The sequence below is a fragment of the Acipenser ruthenus genome, chromosome 14 (assembly GCF_902713425.1).
Source record: "Acipenser ruthenus chromosome 14, fAciRut3.2 maternal haplotype, whole genome shotgun sequence".
Lineage (NCBI taxonomy): Eukaryota > Metazoa > Chordata > Actinopteri > Acipenseriformes > Acipenseridae > Acipenser > Acipenser ruthenus.
The window spans coordinates 28,663,214-28,683,020 of NC_081202.1; the positions used below are offsets into that span (position 1 = coordinate 28,663,214).

Here is a 19,807-nt window from a genome sequence, read left to right on the forward strand (position 1 = left end):
GCACAAAACTTAACAGAAGACCCAGTTGACACACACAAGAGAAAGAGTCGCCGACTGCAAGGTGAGTTCCAAGACGTAAAGCAGCAATACCGCACACTGTACTTTTCCCATTTTGGACAATTTAATACTCCAGATTCGTCATCAATATGCAACCCCAGATAAGCTGCAATTCCTTCAGCTGTTGAATCGCGAGAAATTTGCAGCAATGAAGAACATATTCCCAGATATAGCATTTAACTGCTTAACTGAGGGATATGGCCGATTTTTCGATGCGGAACATTTGAAAACAGAGCTGCAAGTTTTCTATTCGGACACTGAGTTGCAATCGGAGCAACGTTTGCCAGTGTGGAAAGAAGCTAAAGAGATATACAAGAAACACAATGGCACAAGAATGCCTTAAAAACCTAGCAATTCTCTCCATTGAAAATGGGATTGTAAAGGCTCTGGAAAAGAACCCTTGCTGGTACGACCAGGTCAATGACCATTTCACAACCCAGAAAGAGAGAAGAGCAGACTTTATCTACAAGTAAAGGTAAGAAAACTTTTAATCAACTTAAGTATTGTATTTTTAAACTTGCCCTTTACTGTTAAATTATCAATCATAGTAAGTTTTGTTTATATAGCACTGAGTTTTACCATTTTTATGACCCGGAGACCCTGAGTCTCCGGGAAAAATCCAGAGGTTAGGCAGGTATGGCTCACCTTACAAGCGTGAATGCCCTCGCTGCCTTTATGAAAAATGCTTTCTTGTCTTGACGGTACTCATTTGCATCTTAAAGAACAATATGGAAGTCCCCATTTTTCTTTATTGGTTCGCATGCGTACCTGCATACCAGTTATGTGAACCCCTGGTTATATATTATGTCAATTGAAGGAATATAATTTATATTACAGTAATATTACAGATGATTTAGTGCATGACATTATTTCTATTCCCACCATGAAAAGATGCTTAATATGCCTTGCAACAAGCCTTTTATATTAGGTATTGTGTGTAATGCTTGAATATAGCAGGATGTGATACAATGGCCCTTTTCACACTAGGAATTAAAACAGTACAAAGATTATATTCTAAATGCCTACTCATTCTCTTCACTGTGGTGATTTCCCCCTGCCCCATCCTGTCGACCTTTGCAGTAAACGCCATTATGACCTAGGTCAACAGGGTTGATGTTTATACCCCTAGGTAATGCATGCCAAAGCATCTGTCCACTCTTTTCAATACTGTTAAACTATTAAATACATTAAACATCACCCGGATACCTGCAGGTTCACCACTAGGTCAATAAAGCTCTTACTTATTACAATATGTTTGTGGTTTTTGTGAGTTTGTTTTAGCCCTTTTGCAATTTCCAGAAAGATTACCCTAGGATAACTAATTCAATCATTTATATATTTATATCAATTCATGGGTATTTTATTTTGCCTTAACCATCTCCAATTGGCAGAAATAATAAAACAGGAACATAGCATTTAAAATTGTGTCATATTATTATGGTAAATTATATAAAAGTGTTTCCATAATTTATTTATTTATTTATTTTATTTTATTTTTTAGTAGGGCCGTTTCAGAATAAAGCCATGAAACTTCAGCCTCACAACACTCTGAATCTGACCCCAAGCCAAACAAGGCTGTCTATTTAAAGCAATAGAACTTTAAGAGACTTTGGAATTTATAACGTATATATGCATTCCAATATCCTAATTGTGCTGTACTGTATGCTCTGTAATTTAAAATACTCTTGCCTTTTTTAATTGATTCAACTTTACAATAACATCTTTTTCCAGATGTCTGCAGCACAATGGCCATGGAACTTTCCTTCACCTCTGGAAACCTTAGTTTGACATCAGGCCAGGTCAAAAGTTAAATGATGATGGTGGTCTCAGCTTAGTCCCAAGAGGACCGTTGTCCACATCATACAAAACATCATAGAATGTGGAATAATGTCATACAATTCTAGGGTTTTTAATCATCAAACCAAACTAGTGTGGGAGCTAAACTACCCTTCTATTGCACAGTGCAATACGCAAAGGTCAGGACAAACTGGCAAAACATTGTGGAAGAAACCTCAGTGTATTTGTTGGTGGTCTATAAAAGACACAGGGCTTCGGATTAAATTGCTGTATCTTGGCTTCCTAAAGCACTAGCTCCATCATAAAAGTGTATTGGTATTTTTACGTCTGTGTATTTACATGCAGAGCTATATATTTCCAATCTTTATTTACATAAAAAGATAGAGGTTTTAGATTATAATTTAGGCTAGGATTTTGTCACAGAAATTGTGAATTTGAATAAAAGTCAGAGAAATCTTAGAAATGGATGTAAAAACACTTTTGATTTAACGTTTTCTTTACTTCCCTTAAAAAATGCAGTATGTCATGCACTGAAAATACAAATCTACGAGAATCTGTAAATTGTTTGGTTGTGTAAGTACGCAGCATTTACGTGTAGCTATGTAGGTCAGCGAACGAGATAGAAGCAAAACAAATCGTGAGAGCAGTTTTCTGTAAAGACAGAAGAACAAATGGATCGGAGAACAGAAGTTTATCAACTTAGAGGTTTTCTTTACAACATGCTGTTTGTTTCAGAATCATGGAAAAAATCTATTAAAGCCTGGTTCATACAGTACTTCTGTTGCAGATGAATGTGATACGTCAGGCGCAGACAGCTAAAAGCTGGGCAGCTTCACTATTTGCTGTAAGGGACGTATCGTGTCGCAGCCCTTCTGACTGCGTAAAGTGGTTGCAGATGTTGTTCATACTTTAAATACAGACTGCATTTGCGAAATTGGATACATTTAAGTAGATGTACAGAGTTTGTACCTCTACAACAGGATTTTAAAAAATCAAAAGCCATTGGTACATCCGTCCACTCAACCAACACAGAACCCAAAAGCAAGAATTTCAAACATTTTCACCTTTAAATGTATACATCAATCTCTCTTTCTTACTTTCACCTGAAGAAGAGACCTTTGAGGTCTTGAAAGCTTGTGATTAATTATTGTTTAATTAGTCCAATAAAAGGTATCACATCTCCTTCTCTTTGTCTATCATCTCTGTACTAACACGGCTACCATTTCATCTATCAAACATTATTCAGAGAGATGCGGGTATGTGACAGTGAGAGATATTTTAGAACAGATGAAAGGTTTGACAATATGTTAAGGCTGCACACCTTTCCAAAAAAGACGCATGTCGCAAGATTGTAGATTATGTAATTCCCCCTTTTCTCACAGGGTCGGAGACTCTCAACTCCGACCAGAAACTGAAGTCAGTCTGAAGTATGCACTGTAAGTTTTGTACTCTAAAGTAACATTTAAACTGGTCAGTAGTCAAAAGCAATAGTCTTTATATTATTGGTTTTGGTGTACTATTTAAAAGCTCTTTTGTATGCTGATGTAGCTAAAACTATATTATTTGGTGAACTTTCCGTGAATTCTTGTTTTTTTGCTGCACCTTGTCCGTGAAATGTATTAAAAATGACTGTGCCAAAATCATAGCCTTAATTATAACATAAAGCATAGAAGCAGACCAAAAATCTTATAATATAATACATACAATTGTGTGTTGTTTATACTACCTAAAGAATTGTGGCTTTGGAAAACAAATATTATGTGTAGACATGTAAAAACACAAAAACAATGTGCTTGTAACAGAGAGAGAAAGAGAGACTGTGAGACAGGGAGAATCTAGAAAAAACACTTACCCTAGTTCACTATCGTGTCTCTGGAGCAATAACTCCAGCTGTTGATGCTGGGCCTGACAGAGTGCCAGGAAACTCCCTGGTGGTGGTCTGTTGCTTCTGTCTGGGAGAGAAGGTCCAGTAGAAAGGATACACTTTCCATTAAGCTTCTTTAGGCCAGGCAAAACCTCTAGTAAAGAAGACCTTAAGAAATTTAAGAGCAACAGTTTAGGAGTTTGTTTCACATATTTTATGTTCAGTTTCAATATCCTGTGAAAAGTGCAAATGTTTTTTGTCTTTGTCTCAATGAGCTTCATTCTGTCAATGCATTTTTAGAAAACTGATATAGCAAAATAGAAACATTGTATTTTTTTACAAAGATAACAAAACAGAAAGGGTACCCACTTTGATACTCTCATTGTGTTAACAATTACCTTGTAACCATTTTCTTTAATATTTTAATCAAAGTTGTATTAAACTTCAGTAACATTATTGGTACCACATCATGGATCATTATTGCTGTGTTACCTGTTTGACTAATGTGGGCAATAATCCTTACACTACCCGTGAACAAGAGCAGCCATTTTGAAAAGAGCTTTGAAACAGAAACAAGTTCCATTAATGTCAAACTTTATTTCAGCAATGAAAACTTACTTTGGTTAATGTCAAGATTACCAACACACTTATCCTGCACTGCTTACATAAGCCAACAAATATGAATGTAATACCTCAAATCATTTCAGATGTAAGGGTTTGACAGTGTGGCAGCTTTGCAGAATTAATACCACAAAAGGGTTCATTTGTACTGGACAATACCCGTTGTTTACTTTGGCCTATCATCTGAAAGCAAAAATGTCAGATGACCATAATATTAATAATATAATATTATAATATTGTATAACATAACATGGCAGCCATATTCAAAGTGAAAGGTACAGTTACAGTACATCTTGACCAATGAGTTTTCTTTCAAATATCAAGAACAAAGAAACGCAACATTAACTTGGGAGTTTTCTATCTTTAACTTTTTTTTTTGTTGAAATCACTTAAATGTTTTGAAAATAATATACCAAGTTTGACATTTAGACCCTTGAGAGTCAAGAAGATTGTTCTTAACACAGAACAAATGTTTTTGTTTTAGGCTGATGCACTCACGGAAGAAGTATGTGATGACATGTTCTTAGATAAAAGGCCAAGGGGATATCTGGGCTTCAGTCGATGCCTGGACTTTAGATTGCCAATCCTTATTTGTTTCTGGACACTTTAAACTAAAGTGATTACATCTGAGCAGCAATTGGTGGCTTTGACATGAGAGGAAAAACAGCCATAGGATATTATGAAATATACCCCATGGGGTAAGAACATGTTTTCAGATGGACTCTGAAGCCTGTGCTCAACACCCCACCAGACCAGGGTTATAGGGGGTGGAATGATGCTTCCATTGAAACCAGGTATTTAATAAGCACAAACTGTCTATCAGTTCCATTTGTATGTATCTGTTTTATTCAGATAAAAATAGACAAAAAACTTAAATGGTATTTCACAGCACTGTTTCAGGTAAAATAAAACCAAAAAAATGAAATGGTGGTGGTGATGGCCTTGGACAAACGCACAGTGTACTGTAGTGCAAGAATGATTAATAAAAATGTGCCATTAACAGTTTATTAATTCAGGGTGGATGTATCTCAGATCAGCGTGTTCTTAGCTGTAGTTTTTCTAGCAGTGTCTTTCCTCAAGAAGGACTAAACCTATATTTCACTTATTGAAAACTTCCTTGCAAACACCATTGTTAAAGAGGTTAAATTAATCATTCCTTTTCATGAGCTCAGAAAGCTCTTAGAATACATTACTTTCCAATATTCCTTAGTACTTTAATTTAGTTGGTGTTATCATTGGCCAGAGATTAAAGTTTTGGGCAAATCGGGAAATACTAGAGCTAATTCCATTGTTGGCATTAAGGGTTATGCAAAGTTCATTTGAACATTTGGACTAAGTTACAGTGAACTGCGGAACCTGCAAAAGCTCTATGTTAAAGCAACAAGTCTTTCAGTTTGTTTTCACGTCTTAGAATTAGCCAAGTTGCCTTGAAAGGGTTAGTAGGTAATGTAAAGCAGTAACATGGTGGAAAAACCACTAACAGCATGGTAACATCTAACCTTCCCTGTGGGCAATAGATACTGTCAAAATATTAAACTCACTAAAGCAAAGATTAGAAACAGTTATAACCAACGGTAAAATAATAATTTAAAAAAGGTTGTATTAATTGTCTTTTACACAAATAAACCAAACATTTGAGTGAAGCCTTAATTATTACAACCAATCAGAGGCCATCACTCATTATGAACAACTGTCTAATTCCCTTAGAATCTATGCTACAGAATGTCCATACCAAGTTCTATCACAATTCTGTTATTTTGTTTGTACAGTAATCCATAATGTATACACCCATCACATATCCGCAATTACAGTTTGTCCGCCATGATCAAGCTCTTCAGCAACATTAGTTTATTATTGAACAAAGAAGATTAGTCTGGAGATTGTAGATCCTACCAAAGTTTTCGTACACTGTGTTATATGTGCTCCGTGTGGTACCATTGCTAGTAGTGTCACGTGAGCTGTTCAGTGTGTTGATATGTAAGTAAATCCTGTTTACCTGCAGGGCATATCAACTTCAACCTCTGTCTCAATTTGCTGCCTGTCACTCAGCAGCGAATGCACGCACCCACACGGCAGACAGCTACTCTGTCTCAAGCATTATTACCCTGTGTCTTTCTAAGCAAGGGATTTAGGGGAGCTCCCTAATAAAAGTTGACTCTCAAAACAATAATTGTGTGAATATAATAATTGTTACCGCTGTGTATAATGATGTTTAAAACAGGATTAATTTATCCAACTTTTTACATCTCCGCCCTTACTCTGATCCCACCGCAGTCGAATACGCGACAGACTACTGTATCGCCAAAAGATCAGTATGGCACATACAATACATACACCCCAACTTTATCTTTGTAGCCAGGGAAATTTATTCCCATGCACTAAAAAGAAAAATACAGTTGATGCTGAAATTAGCAATGAATGTTTATTTCTGTTTTTCATTGCACATACTATTAATGATACAGTGATATTGATATGTAATGATTTTCAGTAGTTTATGAAATTAACTATTTTACTGGACTATACCATCTAATACACAGCTCCCACGGTACTTTCAGAGATGTAATGTTGTGTAATAAATATGCCATACTAGATATTATTGAACATTATCCAAATTAAACATGCCAGTTTTATGTAGTGTCTCTGAGCAGTTTGTTTTTACTTGAAAGTATTCCAAGTTTAAAAGAAAGGTGTCAAATTAATAACATAAATAAATAGAAATAGAAATTAAAGCATTGTATTTAAAAAAAAAAATGTTTGCAAATGTAAAAAGGGAATTTCATAGCATTTTCTAGGAGTTTTTTTGTCTTCATGCAATATGGAAATTAAGCACATTTTAGTCTTTGCAATAAAATCAGCCATAAGGAAAAGTTTAGTGTTCAAATGGTCTATGTGCCCTCTTGTGGACAGAGTATGATTTAATATACTTATAGGTTGAGTGTGGTTTGTAGCATATTAAAAATCCTGCAATACTATGTTGGTGACTTAATCTGTTTTAAAATGTTGTGCATTGTAAGCCAAATGCAATTAAGTGTATTTACGGTAAATAAAAAAAAATAATATATATATTATTTTTTTTTAACAACCCAAGCATTTGCGCTGCAGCAGGACTCATTGCCTGTCCCCTTTGTTTGTTTGTTTGTTTGTTTATGTGTTCCACAGTTCCACGCCACTAGCCAGCAGGGGGAGGTACATGGATGCCCGCCTGTCCGGATCCACCAATCCTGAACATGCTTCCAGGCCCTGAAATCCGGGGTTCAGCTATTGCATGCCCGAGGTTAGTGGGTGCAGGAAAAGGGGGGAATAAATGGTGGTGCGTGTGCTGGCGCAAGTGTGGTAGTTGTAAACGTGAGAGTGAGAGTGGGGGGATAGCCTGAAGTTAGACAGAGACAGGTTTTATTATTTTATTTTGGGCGTGGTCCGCAGCTAGTGGTCCTTTAATTTCATCTTATTGTGCTAAATAAACCGCTTGATTCGAACCATACTGCCTGTGTGGAGCCTGCTTTTATTTCACACGCAATGGTACAATATATACAGTCAATTCTCGTTAAAACAAACTCAGATTAGACACATTTCCTGATAGTATGAATTTTCTATAAGGTCCTGCCAAATTTAGCAGTTGCTTATTGTAAATAACTTCTTATAATAAGAATTCACTTAACACAAATTTCCTGTTAGTGCAAATTATTTTGGAGCACTCCCAGGAAAAAAACAAAATGTCCTAGTTCGAACTGCTGAGTGTAAAGGATGTTGGGAAATGTATTAACTTGCATCCACATTAGTGCCTCTGTACTGTATTTAAGTGCTGTTTAGGGACTACAGATCCTATGATTATTATTATTATTATTATTATTATTTATTTCTTAGCAGACGCCCTTATCCAGGGCGACTTACAATTGTTACAAGATATCACATTATTTTTATTTTTTTACATACAATTACCCATTTATACAGTTGGGTTTTTACTGGAGCAATCTAGGTAAAGTACCTTGCTCAAGGGTACAGCAGCAGTGTCCCCCCACTGGGGATTGAACCCACGACCCCCCAGTCAAGAGTCCAGAGCCCTAACCACTTCTCCACACTGCTGCCCAGGATGCATTTCAAGTTGCCATAGTGCTCACACAAAAATGTACATTATCCTTGCAGACGAAAATGGAGGATTTGAAAGCCATGGATAATGCACCATCGTACAAGAAAAATACATATTTAGCTAGATTTCCACATTCAGACAAACACTTTGTCAACCATTCTAAAAAAATGGGCTAGCTCAATACCCTGATTCTGAGGACGCCTTGCTTTTGTGGTTTAAAATTTCCAGTGATCATAATGGGACATGCATATTTGAAGTGCAGTTAATTTGCAATGTATATTTTCTAAAAGTTCACTTACAGCAGTACTTTTAAATGTATAACACTTTTAATTGTTCTGTAAATTAAATTTGATTTCAGTGTTACTGTAATGTCAATACAAACTGACGTATGCATTTGGCTTTAGAATCCTGACAATAAGAATTACAGATGACAATTTTTTTTGCTGGTCCCTTAAAATGTCTATTAAAGGGTATATAAGGACCTTTTCATTTTATTGTGTTACATGTTCCCATGTGTTGCCTTCGTAAACAGTTGTAGTAACACATGGGGACATGTAACACAATGAAATAAAAAGGCCCTTATGTACCCTTTAATGAGAATTGACTGTATATACTAGATTCTTTTTTTTTTTTTTTTTTATTTCTTAGTAAGTAAAATTGTAACAGTTCAGCCACATTTTGACATGACTGTAAAAATGTAACTTCATGCATATTCACTGTAGACACACTTCCTTAACACTATACAGCACATTACAACATTTCTTTAAAAAGTATTTTACCTCCACTCTGCTTCATGCTGAAAGGGGTTTCCAGCGACAGATAGCTCTTTCAGATATTTACATTCTTCAAGGCATGGGACAAAACTTGTCAGTTCTGCAATAGATTTTTACAGCTTTAATATTTTACAGGGTTGGGTAAAGGAAAACAGTCTATTATATTTTTATTAAAGATAGAGCTTGTTTTAGATTCAGTAGCATACACATATCTATAGGTTATTGAAACAAAAAGATCATAAACAAATCAACAAGTGGTCCTGTAATATAAAACCAGTAGTAAACATGTACATGTTTGATTAGTGTTCATATAGTACAGCTTGTTCCTAAACTGACATTTTTAAAAACGTTTTACTAGATTAATGTAACTTCAAGTAACATTGTAACAGAGCGCAACTTATTTTACAAGATATAAAACTGTCACCTGAGATGCAGTTGTGGCTAACATTGAGTTTTTCCAAAGATATGAAGTCAGAAAGGAGTGTCAGATGAGTCATGCTGAAAAGTATAATGACAAAGCAGTTAGAAAGTCACCACTGCAATAAAACATATTGGGGCGGGGGGGGACGGGGGGACGACAAAACAACATAAGAAAGATAAGAAAGATGTTTCATCCCAAGAGATTTAACCTGGAGACCAACATGATAAATACAATATTGATAAATATTGTACCAATACAATTCTTTCCAAGATCAGCTCTTGTCAACACCCCCATACATTGGATTTTTGAAAAATGTGGTTGCAGACCATGACAAGTGAATAGCCTGCAAACAATAAATAAATAGTGTGTGCAATACTGCTGAAATGAATTAATTATACAATGTTATTTATCAATCCTGAATGGAACCAATATAGTATCACTTCAGAAACAGGAATGATTAGTTCAAACATTTTGGTAAAAAGAATAAGGGTACAATATTTAGTGGTAATAAAAAGAAACATTGTATTTTTGGTTCCAATGTATTTCTTATGAATGAGAGTTTAACTTTATGGATATTTACAATTTATGATTCAATATATTTGTATCTTTGACACATTTAGATTATTTTAATTTTTTGTGGTTTACCTGTTCTGCGCTACTGAAAGGACATGAAGGAGAGGTAGCCAGTAAGATGACAAACTCTCCAGTGAGGATATGCTGTTGTCATCCAGATACAGCTCCTTTATCAATACATGATTTACCAACCCAGGAGGCTAGATGAAACAAGATATCGTTATGATAAATTCAGCTTGAACTTCCCTATATAATGGCAAGAGGAAATTATACATGGTATTATGGGACATCCATAGTTACAATGATCAGAAATAGGACCGCATATACATAAAACAATTCTTACCATGTTAAAAATAAAAAAAACAGTATCAGATATCCAGAACAACACTTTAAATATTAGAAGTGTAAAGTTTAAAAACTGTTTACAGACACGTGGTGGTGCCCAAACATATCTGAAATACAAAATGATCTGTATTTTAAGTTAATAAGCATTTCACTAGATTTGAGCATCAAATATAATTTAACAAATGTGCTACCTCAGTGAGGTTGTTGCCCTGAAGCTTTAGTGTCTGGAGCAGAACACAGTTTTCTGTGCCCTCAACACAAGTTAGATGGTTGTAAGCACAATCGAGATACAGGAGAGTAGGTGTTTCTATCAGTCCTTTTGTGCTGATTAACTGGTTGTGGTCCATCACTAGTCTTTGGAGTTTTTTTAGAGACTCCAAGCCACCTACAGGATTTAAGCAGAAAAACTATTAACTACTATTAAAATAGTATCTATTTATCTGATAAAGAATATGATAAGTTCTACAAAAAAAAAAAAATATATATATATACACACACACACACACATACACAAAATGCATTCAATGTGGTCAGTTCCACCGATATAAATGTAGCTGGACCTAAATATAACCTGTCTAGGCCATTTGTGAACCATGGTTATTAAAAAAAAAAAAAAAAACTGAGCATATGAGCCAGTTTTATGTAACTTACTGTATTTAACCACAGGGACGGTCCTTTTGCAGAGGATTGAGATTCTCCACCATCAAGAAATTGAATAGCACAGTTGATTTTTTAAATGTTTATAATTGTGTCTATTAAATATTATTGTGTGACAGGGTGTTATATGCTATTTTGTAATAAATACATGGATAGATCAATTAAGAGGTACACAAATAAGACAAATAAGAAAAAAACTCAATTTTGCATGTCTATAAATCTGCAGCTTTTATATTAAAAGGCTACTGCAACTTATTCATTAAAGTGATCTTACAACTTTATTTAATTAAATGCCAATACCACCACCTTGTGGACATTCTACTTGCTGTATTTAAAATCAGTAGAGTAAACTGCATTCTGGAGTAATGTTACAGCCTGATAGATAAGACATTCTGTTGGTCTACTACATTTTTGCTCTTCCCAACATTACAAATTAAAGGTATATAAGTAGTGAGCCAACAATTAAATGTGTCATACTGTATTGTGTGTACACAAAGGAAACACATCTTACCAATACGTGTGATGCTGTTATGTGACAATTCAAGCACTCTAAGATTAATGACTCCATCCAGACCATGTATAGAGGTGAGCTGGTTCCGATTCAGGAGAAGGACAGAAAGGTCCTCCAAGTCTTGGCAATTTATGAACTGAATTCCATTTTCCTTCAAATTAATAAAAACAGGGTTCATTACAGCACCTTAACAATACAAATAATTAATCCTATTTCTATTTTTAATAAACATCAAAACAGATAATTAAAAATGTCTATGACACCTGTTGCATTTACTTATTTATGACTGGCCTGTATTAATATAAAAAAAAATATATATATATATATATATTTTTTTTTTTTTTTGATATAATACCTCTTGCAATATATTCAAAAGCAGAAATCAAATTAAGATTTTACCTGAGAACAGCTTCCCTCAAAATCTTGGAATAACTTTTTTGACTTTTTTTTTCTCTTTCTCTTTTGAAAACCAGTTCATCAGCATTACATTCTAAATCATGCATCCACGTGACATCCATATTTTTGTCTAGATCATGTAACTACAAATACAACTATCTAATATATTTGGTCAGTATTTGGTTTGTCACCTTCTTATTGCCAGCAAAGTAGAATACTGTACTAAACTGGGTTTCACATTGTCTGCATGTAGTCAGTATGTTGACCAGGTCACACAAGGCACCAGGAGTGTCCACATTGTGGCCTTGAGACCTGCACATTCTTATCTTTTATTACATGTAGCCTGCTGTCAGCTGTCAGGACCTTGATTTTGTCTAAGGATTTTAACAAACATAGTATTTTAAACTTGAGAAGATAACTGTTACCTGTACATCAATATGTTTGAGTTCTTTGCATCGGTTGATACCATCAAGCGCGGTCAAGCCACATCGTCTGAGAGTCAGCGTCTGTAGCTTTGTACACTCAGAGAGAGTGGAGAGATTGCAGCCAGGTAAATCCTCAAGTGTAACTGTTGTGACCTAAAATGTAATTTTACACAATAAAGTAAGCTATATAGCCCAGCAAGTGTTTTTTCTATTGAATCACAACAAGTATATGTCCAGCTAGTACTGAAAAATATGAATACACAGTATAAAAACTGTATGTTTCCGTATCTTCAAAATACTCAATAAAAAATAAAATCAAGCTAAGTAGATACAAATTTCAGCTAGTGCCTTCATCAGTGTACTAGTATTTAATTACTGGTATTTACACTACCTGCTTAAGTGAGTTGCAGACGGCAGACTGAAGGACTAGCTCTGCACTCAAAGCTGGCAGCTGTCCTGATGAAGCTCTTCGTGTTATCTTCCTTTTGACCACTTTTTTCCTCTTGTTCTCCATGGCAAGTTTGGACCAAGGAGTACAAGCCTTCATCCAAGCTAGCCTTTTCTGTTCAGTACAATCAGGGAGGCTCATCTGACTTACTAAAGAAAACTTGTCTGCAGAGGCACTGTTGTAATATAGATCACAACCTTCCAAAGAGCCTGGTGTTTTTATTCGCGAAATATCACTGTTAGGTGTTAACTGGTTATGTTTCTCTTTAGTTCTGTCCAGAGTTTTTTCTGAATTTTGAAACTGTGTGTTGTTTTTATTACTGAATATTTCATTTTTTTCCTGGTTGGATGCTTCTAGTTTTACAGCAGCTTTGTTATCATTGGAGATGGCAGACTCCTCAGATCCAATCAGATTAGCCTCTTTTTCTAAAACTTTTGACACTCCTTCTGTTTGTCCAGTAGATGGACATATGTTTTGTACTAGGCTGTTTTGTTTATCATACTGTGTGGCATCACCTGTGTTCTTTTCAACTATGCAAACCTGTTCTTTTTCTTTCTCATTTTTCTCCTTTAGGTCGAGTTCCTCTTGTTCAAACTTCTCTTCTTGTTTCTTTCTCTCAAGCTCTTCTATTGTTTTCTTCTCCCAGTCCCCCTTCTTTTTTAGTTCTTCCAGTTGTTTCTTTTTCTGTTCTTGTTTCTGTCTCTCCTCTTCCACCAGCCTGGCTCTTCTTTGTAGTTCTTCCCTTTGTTTTTTCGCTTCTTCCTCCTTCCACTTTTTCTCCTCTTCGAACTTCAGCTGGTTCTCCCGCTCTAAACGCAGCCGTTCTTCCTCCTTTTTCTTTTCATATTCAGCACGTCTCCTCTCCTGTTCCTTCCTTTCTTTCTTTTCCAGTTCCTCCTTTCTCTTCTTTTCTTCCTCATTTTTGAGTTTCTGTTCCTCCAGTGTTCTTTTGCGCTCTTCTTCCCTTTCTTTCTGCTCCTTTTCCAGTTTCAGTTGCAGGTCTCTTTCCTTTTTTTTCTCTTCTTTTCTTTGCCTCAGTAAAGAAATAGTTTTCTTGCGTACCAAAAAACTCCTGATTCTGGCCTGGATTTGCGTTGCTGCCCTGCATCTCAACTCTTCCAGCCTCCTCTCTATGGATTGCCGCTGTTCAAAATCTTGTTTTTCCACTTCCATTTGTTTCTGCAGATTTCTTATAAGTTCCTGTATAGAGAAATATGGATTGTGAGAAACTTGCGTTAAAAAGAAGCTCTAAGGCTCACATCACTAGAACACAGTTTTTGCAAGTTAATACTTACCAAATCCACTTTAACAGAATAAGGCATATAAAAGTACATTTGCATGAAAATGGCAAAGTATGCAGTTTACTATGCTGTTCTCGTGCTTATTTTATGTATTTAACATAAGCCTGGTCCTTTTCACCATATAAGATATATACCAAAATAACATGACCCTATTCATGGAGAGTTATTCCTTATGATCAATATACATTAAAACATCAAAATGAAAGCAAGTAAATAATTAGTTTAAGTGAAGAGCATCGACAATAAGTCAAATAGGTTCAAATTACCTCTTGTAGATTTAATTCCAGTTGTAAAGCTTGCTTTTCCTTTTTTGCTTTCACTTCCAGTTCAACCTGCTGTTGCTGCAGACATACAGGTACACACAGATAAATACCATTTTAAATCCTGAATTATAATATTGTACACTCCATAGTGTTGAAGTACTTTTAAACATTTACAAGAGCATATTCCATCTTATATCACTGGAAACCTATAAATGATCATGAGAAAGCAGAACTGTCTAAAGTACTGTAGCTCAGCACAGTTCTAGAAATAACACGTTTAATTAATCAATGAACATGTTAACCATACAAATAGTTATACTGGCATTCATTAGCATATTTTAAACATATTCATTGTACATTTCTTGAATAAACCCTTTGTTTTTCTCCTGAAAACACTTTACAAAGGAAAAACTAAAAAAGTACCACAGTATCAACGATGTGTCTTACCAAATTTTCTTCTTCTAGTCTCTTTAACTCCACCTCAAACTCTTTCTGCCTTTGTCTCCTTTTCACCTCATCCTCTCTTTGCTCTTTCGCCTGCTGTTCTTTCTTAGTTTTAAGCTCCAAGATCCTCTTCTCTTCCAATTCTTTTATTTTTTCCTCCCAGTCCAGCAGATCCTGCATGCATTTTTTTTCAGTTTCTGAATATTCAGTAGCAATGTTCTCTAAAGATAAAGTTAGTGCAAAAGTGTTGTCAGTAACTGCTCAGATCTGCCATGTCCATTACCACAACAAGCATGTGATTTCAGAATAAGGTGTGAGGAGAGGACTTTATATTTTCCCACTATACATTAACCCAAACTACTTTGATTGGCAGCATGTATTGGTATTAACTTGTAAGGGATTTCTTTGGATTTCAACCAGGAAACAACTAACCAGGCATTTTAGTTTGACATCATAACAATGAAAGTGTGGTTTACAAAAAGCTCATGTTGCAGAGAATGTGGGGTATCCATGGAAATGAATGCACAATGCGTGACAGTTTAGAAGAAAAAGAAGAAACAGAATTATTTAGTAAGAAAAACAAGTCTGAAATAAAAATAAAACTGAAACATTTTATCCCTACTTCATCTCTAATTTTCTCAAAACCGAAAAAAATCTTTAGGGTTAGAGTTAGGGTTAAATACAGCTGCAGAAAAACTATGTTGTAATAGAGAATATATATTATCTATATTGTGTGTGTGTATATATATATATAATCTATATTGTGTGTGTGTGTGTATATATGACCTTTCTACTCACCAGTGGTTTGTTCCATAAAATGTTCCTCATTTCCCATGTGATTATCAGGGTTACAAGATGACTGCAGTGCTTCTTCATCCTCAATTTCACCAATTATCTTAAGTTGAGATAAAAAAATGTACTGTATGCAGTTCATATTTAATGACATTATTTAAGTCCTTGATTTCCAGCTCCTAATTTCATTGATTCACATAAATTTGTTAATTTTTACATTCCAAGTATTATTACAATTTAAAACCAATGTTAAATTTTCATTATAAATTAATATTAATAGTAAAAATGACATACTCGCTCCTTGAACGTCACAGGATCTTCATTATATTCAGAAGCTAATTCAACCAAATAATCTGAATCATTATATGGAGCCACATCGTAAAGACCATCTGAAAGAAAATCTAAATTAGTTAGCAAATACTAATGATTTCAATACTTATGTGTAAGCCTTTTCTGATCCAAAAATGTATAAATGAAAAAAGTCTACATTTATGTATTTGGTTTTCCTGGTGATAAAGATAAAAACAAAGTAAGGAAATTCTCAAAAGCTTTAAATTACAAAGTATTTAAAATAAATAAATAACACGGCTGGCCCCTTTTTAATGACCTAAACAGCAACAGAACTTACTGCTGCTGTTCTAATCAAATGTGTTCCTTTCTTACGTAAAACATCTTAGCATATATTGTGTGTAAACATATTAGGATGATCATAGAAGGCTTGATAGAGTGTCCCAAAACCATTTAACTAAAATGCAGTGAAATAAATAAAACAAACCAACTTGTTTTTAAGGAGAAACAAATTAACCATAATGTAAAGTATATATAGATTTCATGTCAAGTAGACCTACAAGCAATACATTAAAGGAAAAATATATAAACGTGCACTTTCAGTTTTTCATTTACTTACAAAGGCAAGTCATTTTACAGATCCCTTTTTAACAACTGCATACAAGGGGATTTTGAGTAGGTTGCAATGTGTATGTGACAAACCTTATTGAAGGATGACAGCTTCATAGTACTTTTTTTTTATTATTATTATTATTATTATTACCTTATACCATCATAAAGAATAGTCATGTGTTTATTTCACTTTGACTTGTTCTCAAGTATGCTTTGTTGCCATCCCAAACAATCTCTACAGCAACAGATCAAAAACTGCTGCCATTTGAATTATTAAAATTTCTCAAACAAATACACTAAAGAGACTTGAATGAACTGTTATAACCTTGAGTTCACAAATGCCCAGATTCATTCATCTATAGTATAGTGGTATCTAGATCAGGCACATTTTAGATTACCATGGCCTTATATAACTTACTAAATTGGTTGTCCTCCAAGTCCTGTAGAATAAGCTGTTCAGCAGTGTGGATTCTGCTCTTTGCTAATTCCAAACATGAAACCACTGACAGGGGCAATTCATGAGGGACCTAGACACATAAAGTATAACGCAAACTCAATATAGCATTATACAACTCTTATTAACTTTGATGTGGATATTTAAGTTACATGTTAAAACAAAATCTATTTAATGTATCTTTTAAAAAGATCATATTACTTTCAGTAACTGTTTTCTTCCAACATACACCACAGGAAAAATTAAAGACTTGGTTGTCCTGCCGTGTAGAAATATTTGATATCTGACACACATAATGACGTATGTTGAGTACTGTATCAAAGACCATTATAATGCAAGTTAAATCAATTGTATTGGGCTGATGTGATGAACAATTATGACATTTTATTCAAAATATAGCCTAAAGGTTAGTTAATACATTAAATGTTTAATATCTCCTGTCGGTAAAATGGCCACAGTAACCATAAATACAGATTGTATAGATGTTTTCAGGTCAACTTGGAAATGCAGTAATATTTCATAAATACTCTTACTGTTTCATCTTCAGAAATGATTTCTTCGTCATCGTCTTCATAGCTTTCCAGTTCTTCAGCATCTAAAGAACTTATGAAGATTGTGTTTAACTCTTGTTGAATGGCTTCTTCGACTGATTGGTCCACATCCATTGTCTGCTTATAACCTGCAAAAAGGGTTTTGAAGAGTGCTGTGAAAGCCACTTCCTTCTTTCAATGTCAAAATCTGCTAAGGACAATAATGTAGTCTGTTATATGCAAGTTCATTTAAGCCCCACTTTGCGGATTCTTCCTGAAAAAAGCTACCAGTGTACGAACAGTTTTAAAAAAATCATTTTTTTAATTTTTAGCTTTAAGCCAACACTCTGCCGAGTGCATAAGTTAAACTAATGAGATGTGTGGTTAACAGTCCCTGGTGATTTTATTTTAGAGTAATCAGACATGAGATGGGCTTATTGCACGACCTTGCTTCTACAAAATACAAAAGTCTGTTGTGAGTATCCATATTAAACGATTTACTATGTGTATTTACTATCAGATATGTTTATTTTTATTATTATTTGCTGTTATAACCATAGAAAGAATTGCATATAAAGTATAGTATTTACTGTTATAAATTATCATTTGAACTCTACATATATGATATGAAGACGCGACATTACTTACATTAATGTGATACAATTACCGTGTCTTGTTGTATAAGAGTAAGAAGATGTCGAATCATATCGCATAATAATAACAACACGGTGAACTCGTTACGTACGTATCCCATGGCGTTGGACTCTGAGTTGCTACAACAACAGCTTTAAAGAATCCAACAACTTCAAGACGTGAATCGAAATTAGTAAACAACAACAACAAAATAATCCTTACGTTATTACGTTTTCAGCAAGGAAATATTACTTGTGTAGTAAATTCGTCAGCATGAGAATCCATTACATCTTTCAGCGTCTCTGTCTCTGTGGTAACCATAGTAACACCGGGTATGGCACAATCTATGGAACACAATCAGGGACAAATTTAGTAACAATGAACAGAGCAAAAATCTTGTTTCCGTAACAGCATAAACCAATTCGTAAACAGTGGAACGGTGTTTCCTATTAACATAGCTTTAACTCATTAGTTGAGTCAATAATTGTATTATTATTATTAGTAGTAGTAGTCGTAGTAGTCGTATTATTATTATTATTATTATTATTATTATTATTATTATTATTATTATTATTATGCTGTTTTGATTAAATTAAGTTTAAAGATGCTTGTTGTGTACATTAAAAAAATTCTTTCATATATATATATATATATATATATATATATATATATATATATATATATATATTACAAAAACAGAAAGAAAAACAAAATATTGCTGTAAAATAGATTGTTGAAAGAATATTGTATTTGTATTTTGTTTAAACAACACGTATTGCAATGGACTTGTAGTCAGCGCTACAAAATGATTGTTGTTGGTCTTAGTTAAAATGTATGGTGCAGATTCATACTTGTGAAATTTGCAAGCTCATAGTAATTATCCATTGTTTACCCACTGGCTTATTTTGTCAATCGCTCTATAAACACAAGGCTGGCCTGCAAATAAATAAGCACTTTGACATTTGGCCTCCTTAATATGCATCAAATCTCATCCAGAATAAATTACTACAAATTTCACCTGCTAGTTGACTGCAGTTCTTACTTTCACCAACAGATGTCGCAATTTACTGTGCGCACACTGATATTCCCCCTGTTGAATAAATGCTGTTCCCAATTGGGATCATACACTGCCTGCGCTTCTTTTAACCCGTGGGATGAGCTTTCATTTCTTCAGCAGCATATTGACAATATGGCTTTGAAGGATCCTGTACTTCAGACTACTGTAATCTGCCAAGTGTTTAACCTGTAGTACTTTGTATTTAATCACATCCTGATGTAACTATCACTATTTAATCATATCCTGATGTAACTATCACTATTATCTGCTGTATTATTGAATTTTGGTTTGTCACACTTGTACTTTGCTTGAACAAAAGTTATTGTATTTCTTGCTCTTATTGTATTTCTTGTATTGTAACACTTGAAATGTATTTGCTTACGATTGTAAGTCGCCCTGGATAAGGGCGTCTGCTAAGAAATAAATAATAATAATAATAATAATAATAATAATAATAA

At 34.4% G+C, this 19,807-nt stretch overlaps 1 protein-coding gene across 3 annotated transcripts in view; it reads right to left on the reverse strand.

The window, feature by feature from the left end:
• lrriq1 (leucine-rich repeats and IQ motif containing 1) overlaps positions 1 to 18,658 on the reverse strand; it is a 60,558-nt gene extending 41,900 nt beyond the window's left edge. For 2 of the 3 annotated variants that reach the window (XM_034032623.3, XM_034032620.3), the window contains exons 1-15: positions 18,515 to 18,658; positions 17,663 to 17,808; positions 17,094 to 17,202; positions 16,070 to 16,164; positions 15,782 to 15,878; positions 14,987 to 15,204; positions 14,543 to 14,617; positions 12,919 to 14,175; positions 12,528 to 12,680; positions 11,707 to 11,857; positions 10,730 to 10,923; positions 10,266 to 10,393; positions 9,624 to 9,697; positions 9,206 to 9,299; positions 3,707 to 3,886 (exon numbers count right to left, since the gene is read on the reverse strand). In XM_034032623.3, the coding sequence (XP_033888514.3) occupies positions 3,707 to 3,886; positions 9,206 to 9,299; positions 9,624 to 9,697; positions 10,266 to 10,393; positions 10,730 to 10,923; positions 11,707 to 11,857; positions 12,528 to 12,680; positions 12,919 to 14,175; positions 14,543 to 14,617; positions 14,987 to 15,204; positions 15,782 to 15,878; positions 16,070 to 16,164; positions 17,094 to 17,202; positions 17,663 to 17,794 (2,957 nt within the window). In that variant the 5' untranslated portion in view covers positions 17,795 to 17,808; positions 18,515 to 18,658. Of the gene's footprint in view, positions 1 to 3,706; positions 3,887 to 9,205; positions 9,300 to 9,623; positions 9,698 to 10,265; positions 10,394 to 10,729; positions 10,924 to 11,706; positions 11,858 to 12,527; positions 12,681 to 12,918; positions 14,176 to 14,542; positions 14,618 to 14,986; positions 15,205 to 15,781; positions 15,879 to 16,069; positions 16,165 to 17,093; positions 17,203 to 17,662; positions 17,809 to 18,307; positions 18,493 to 18,514 lie in introns of those variants that run through there. The other variant, XM_034032622.3, reaches the window with a different exon arrangement.
• Positions 18,659 to 19,807: the final 1,149 nt, after the last annotated feature.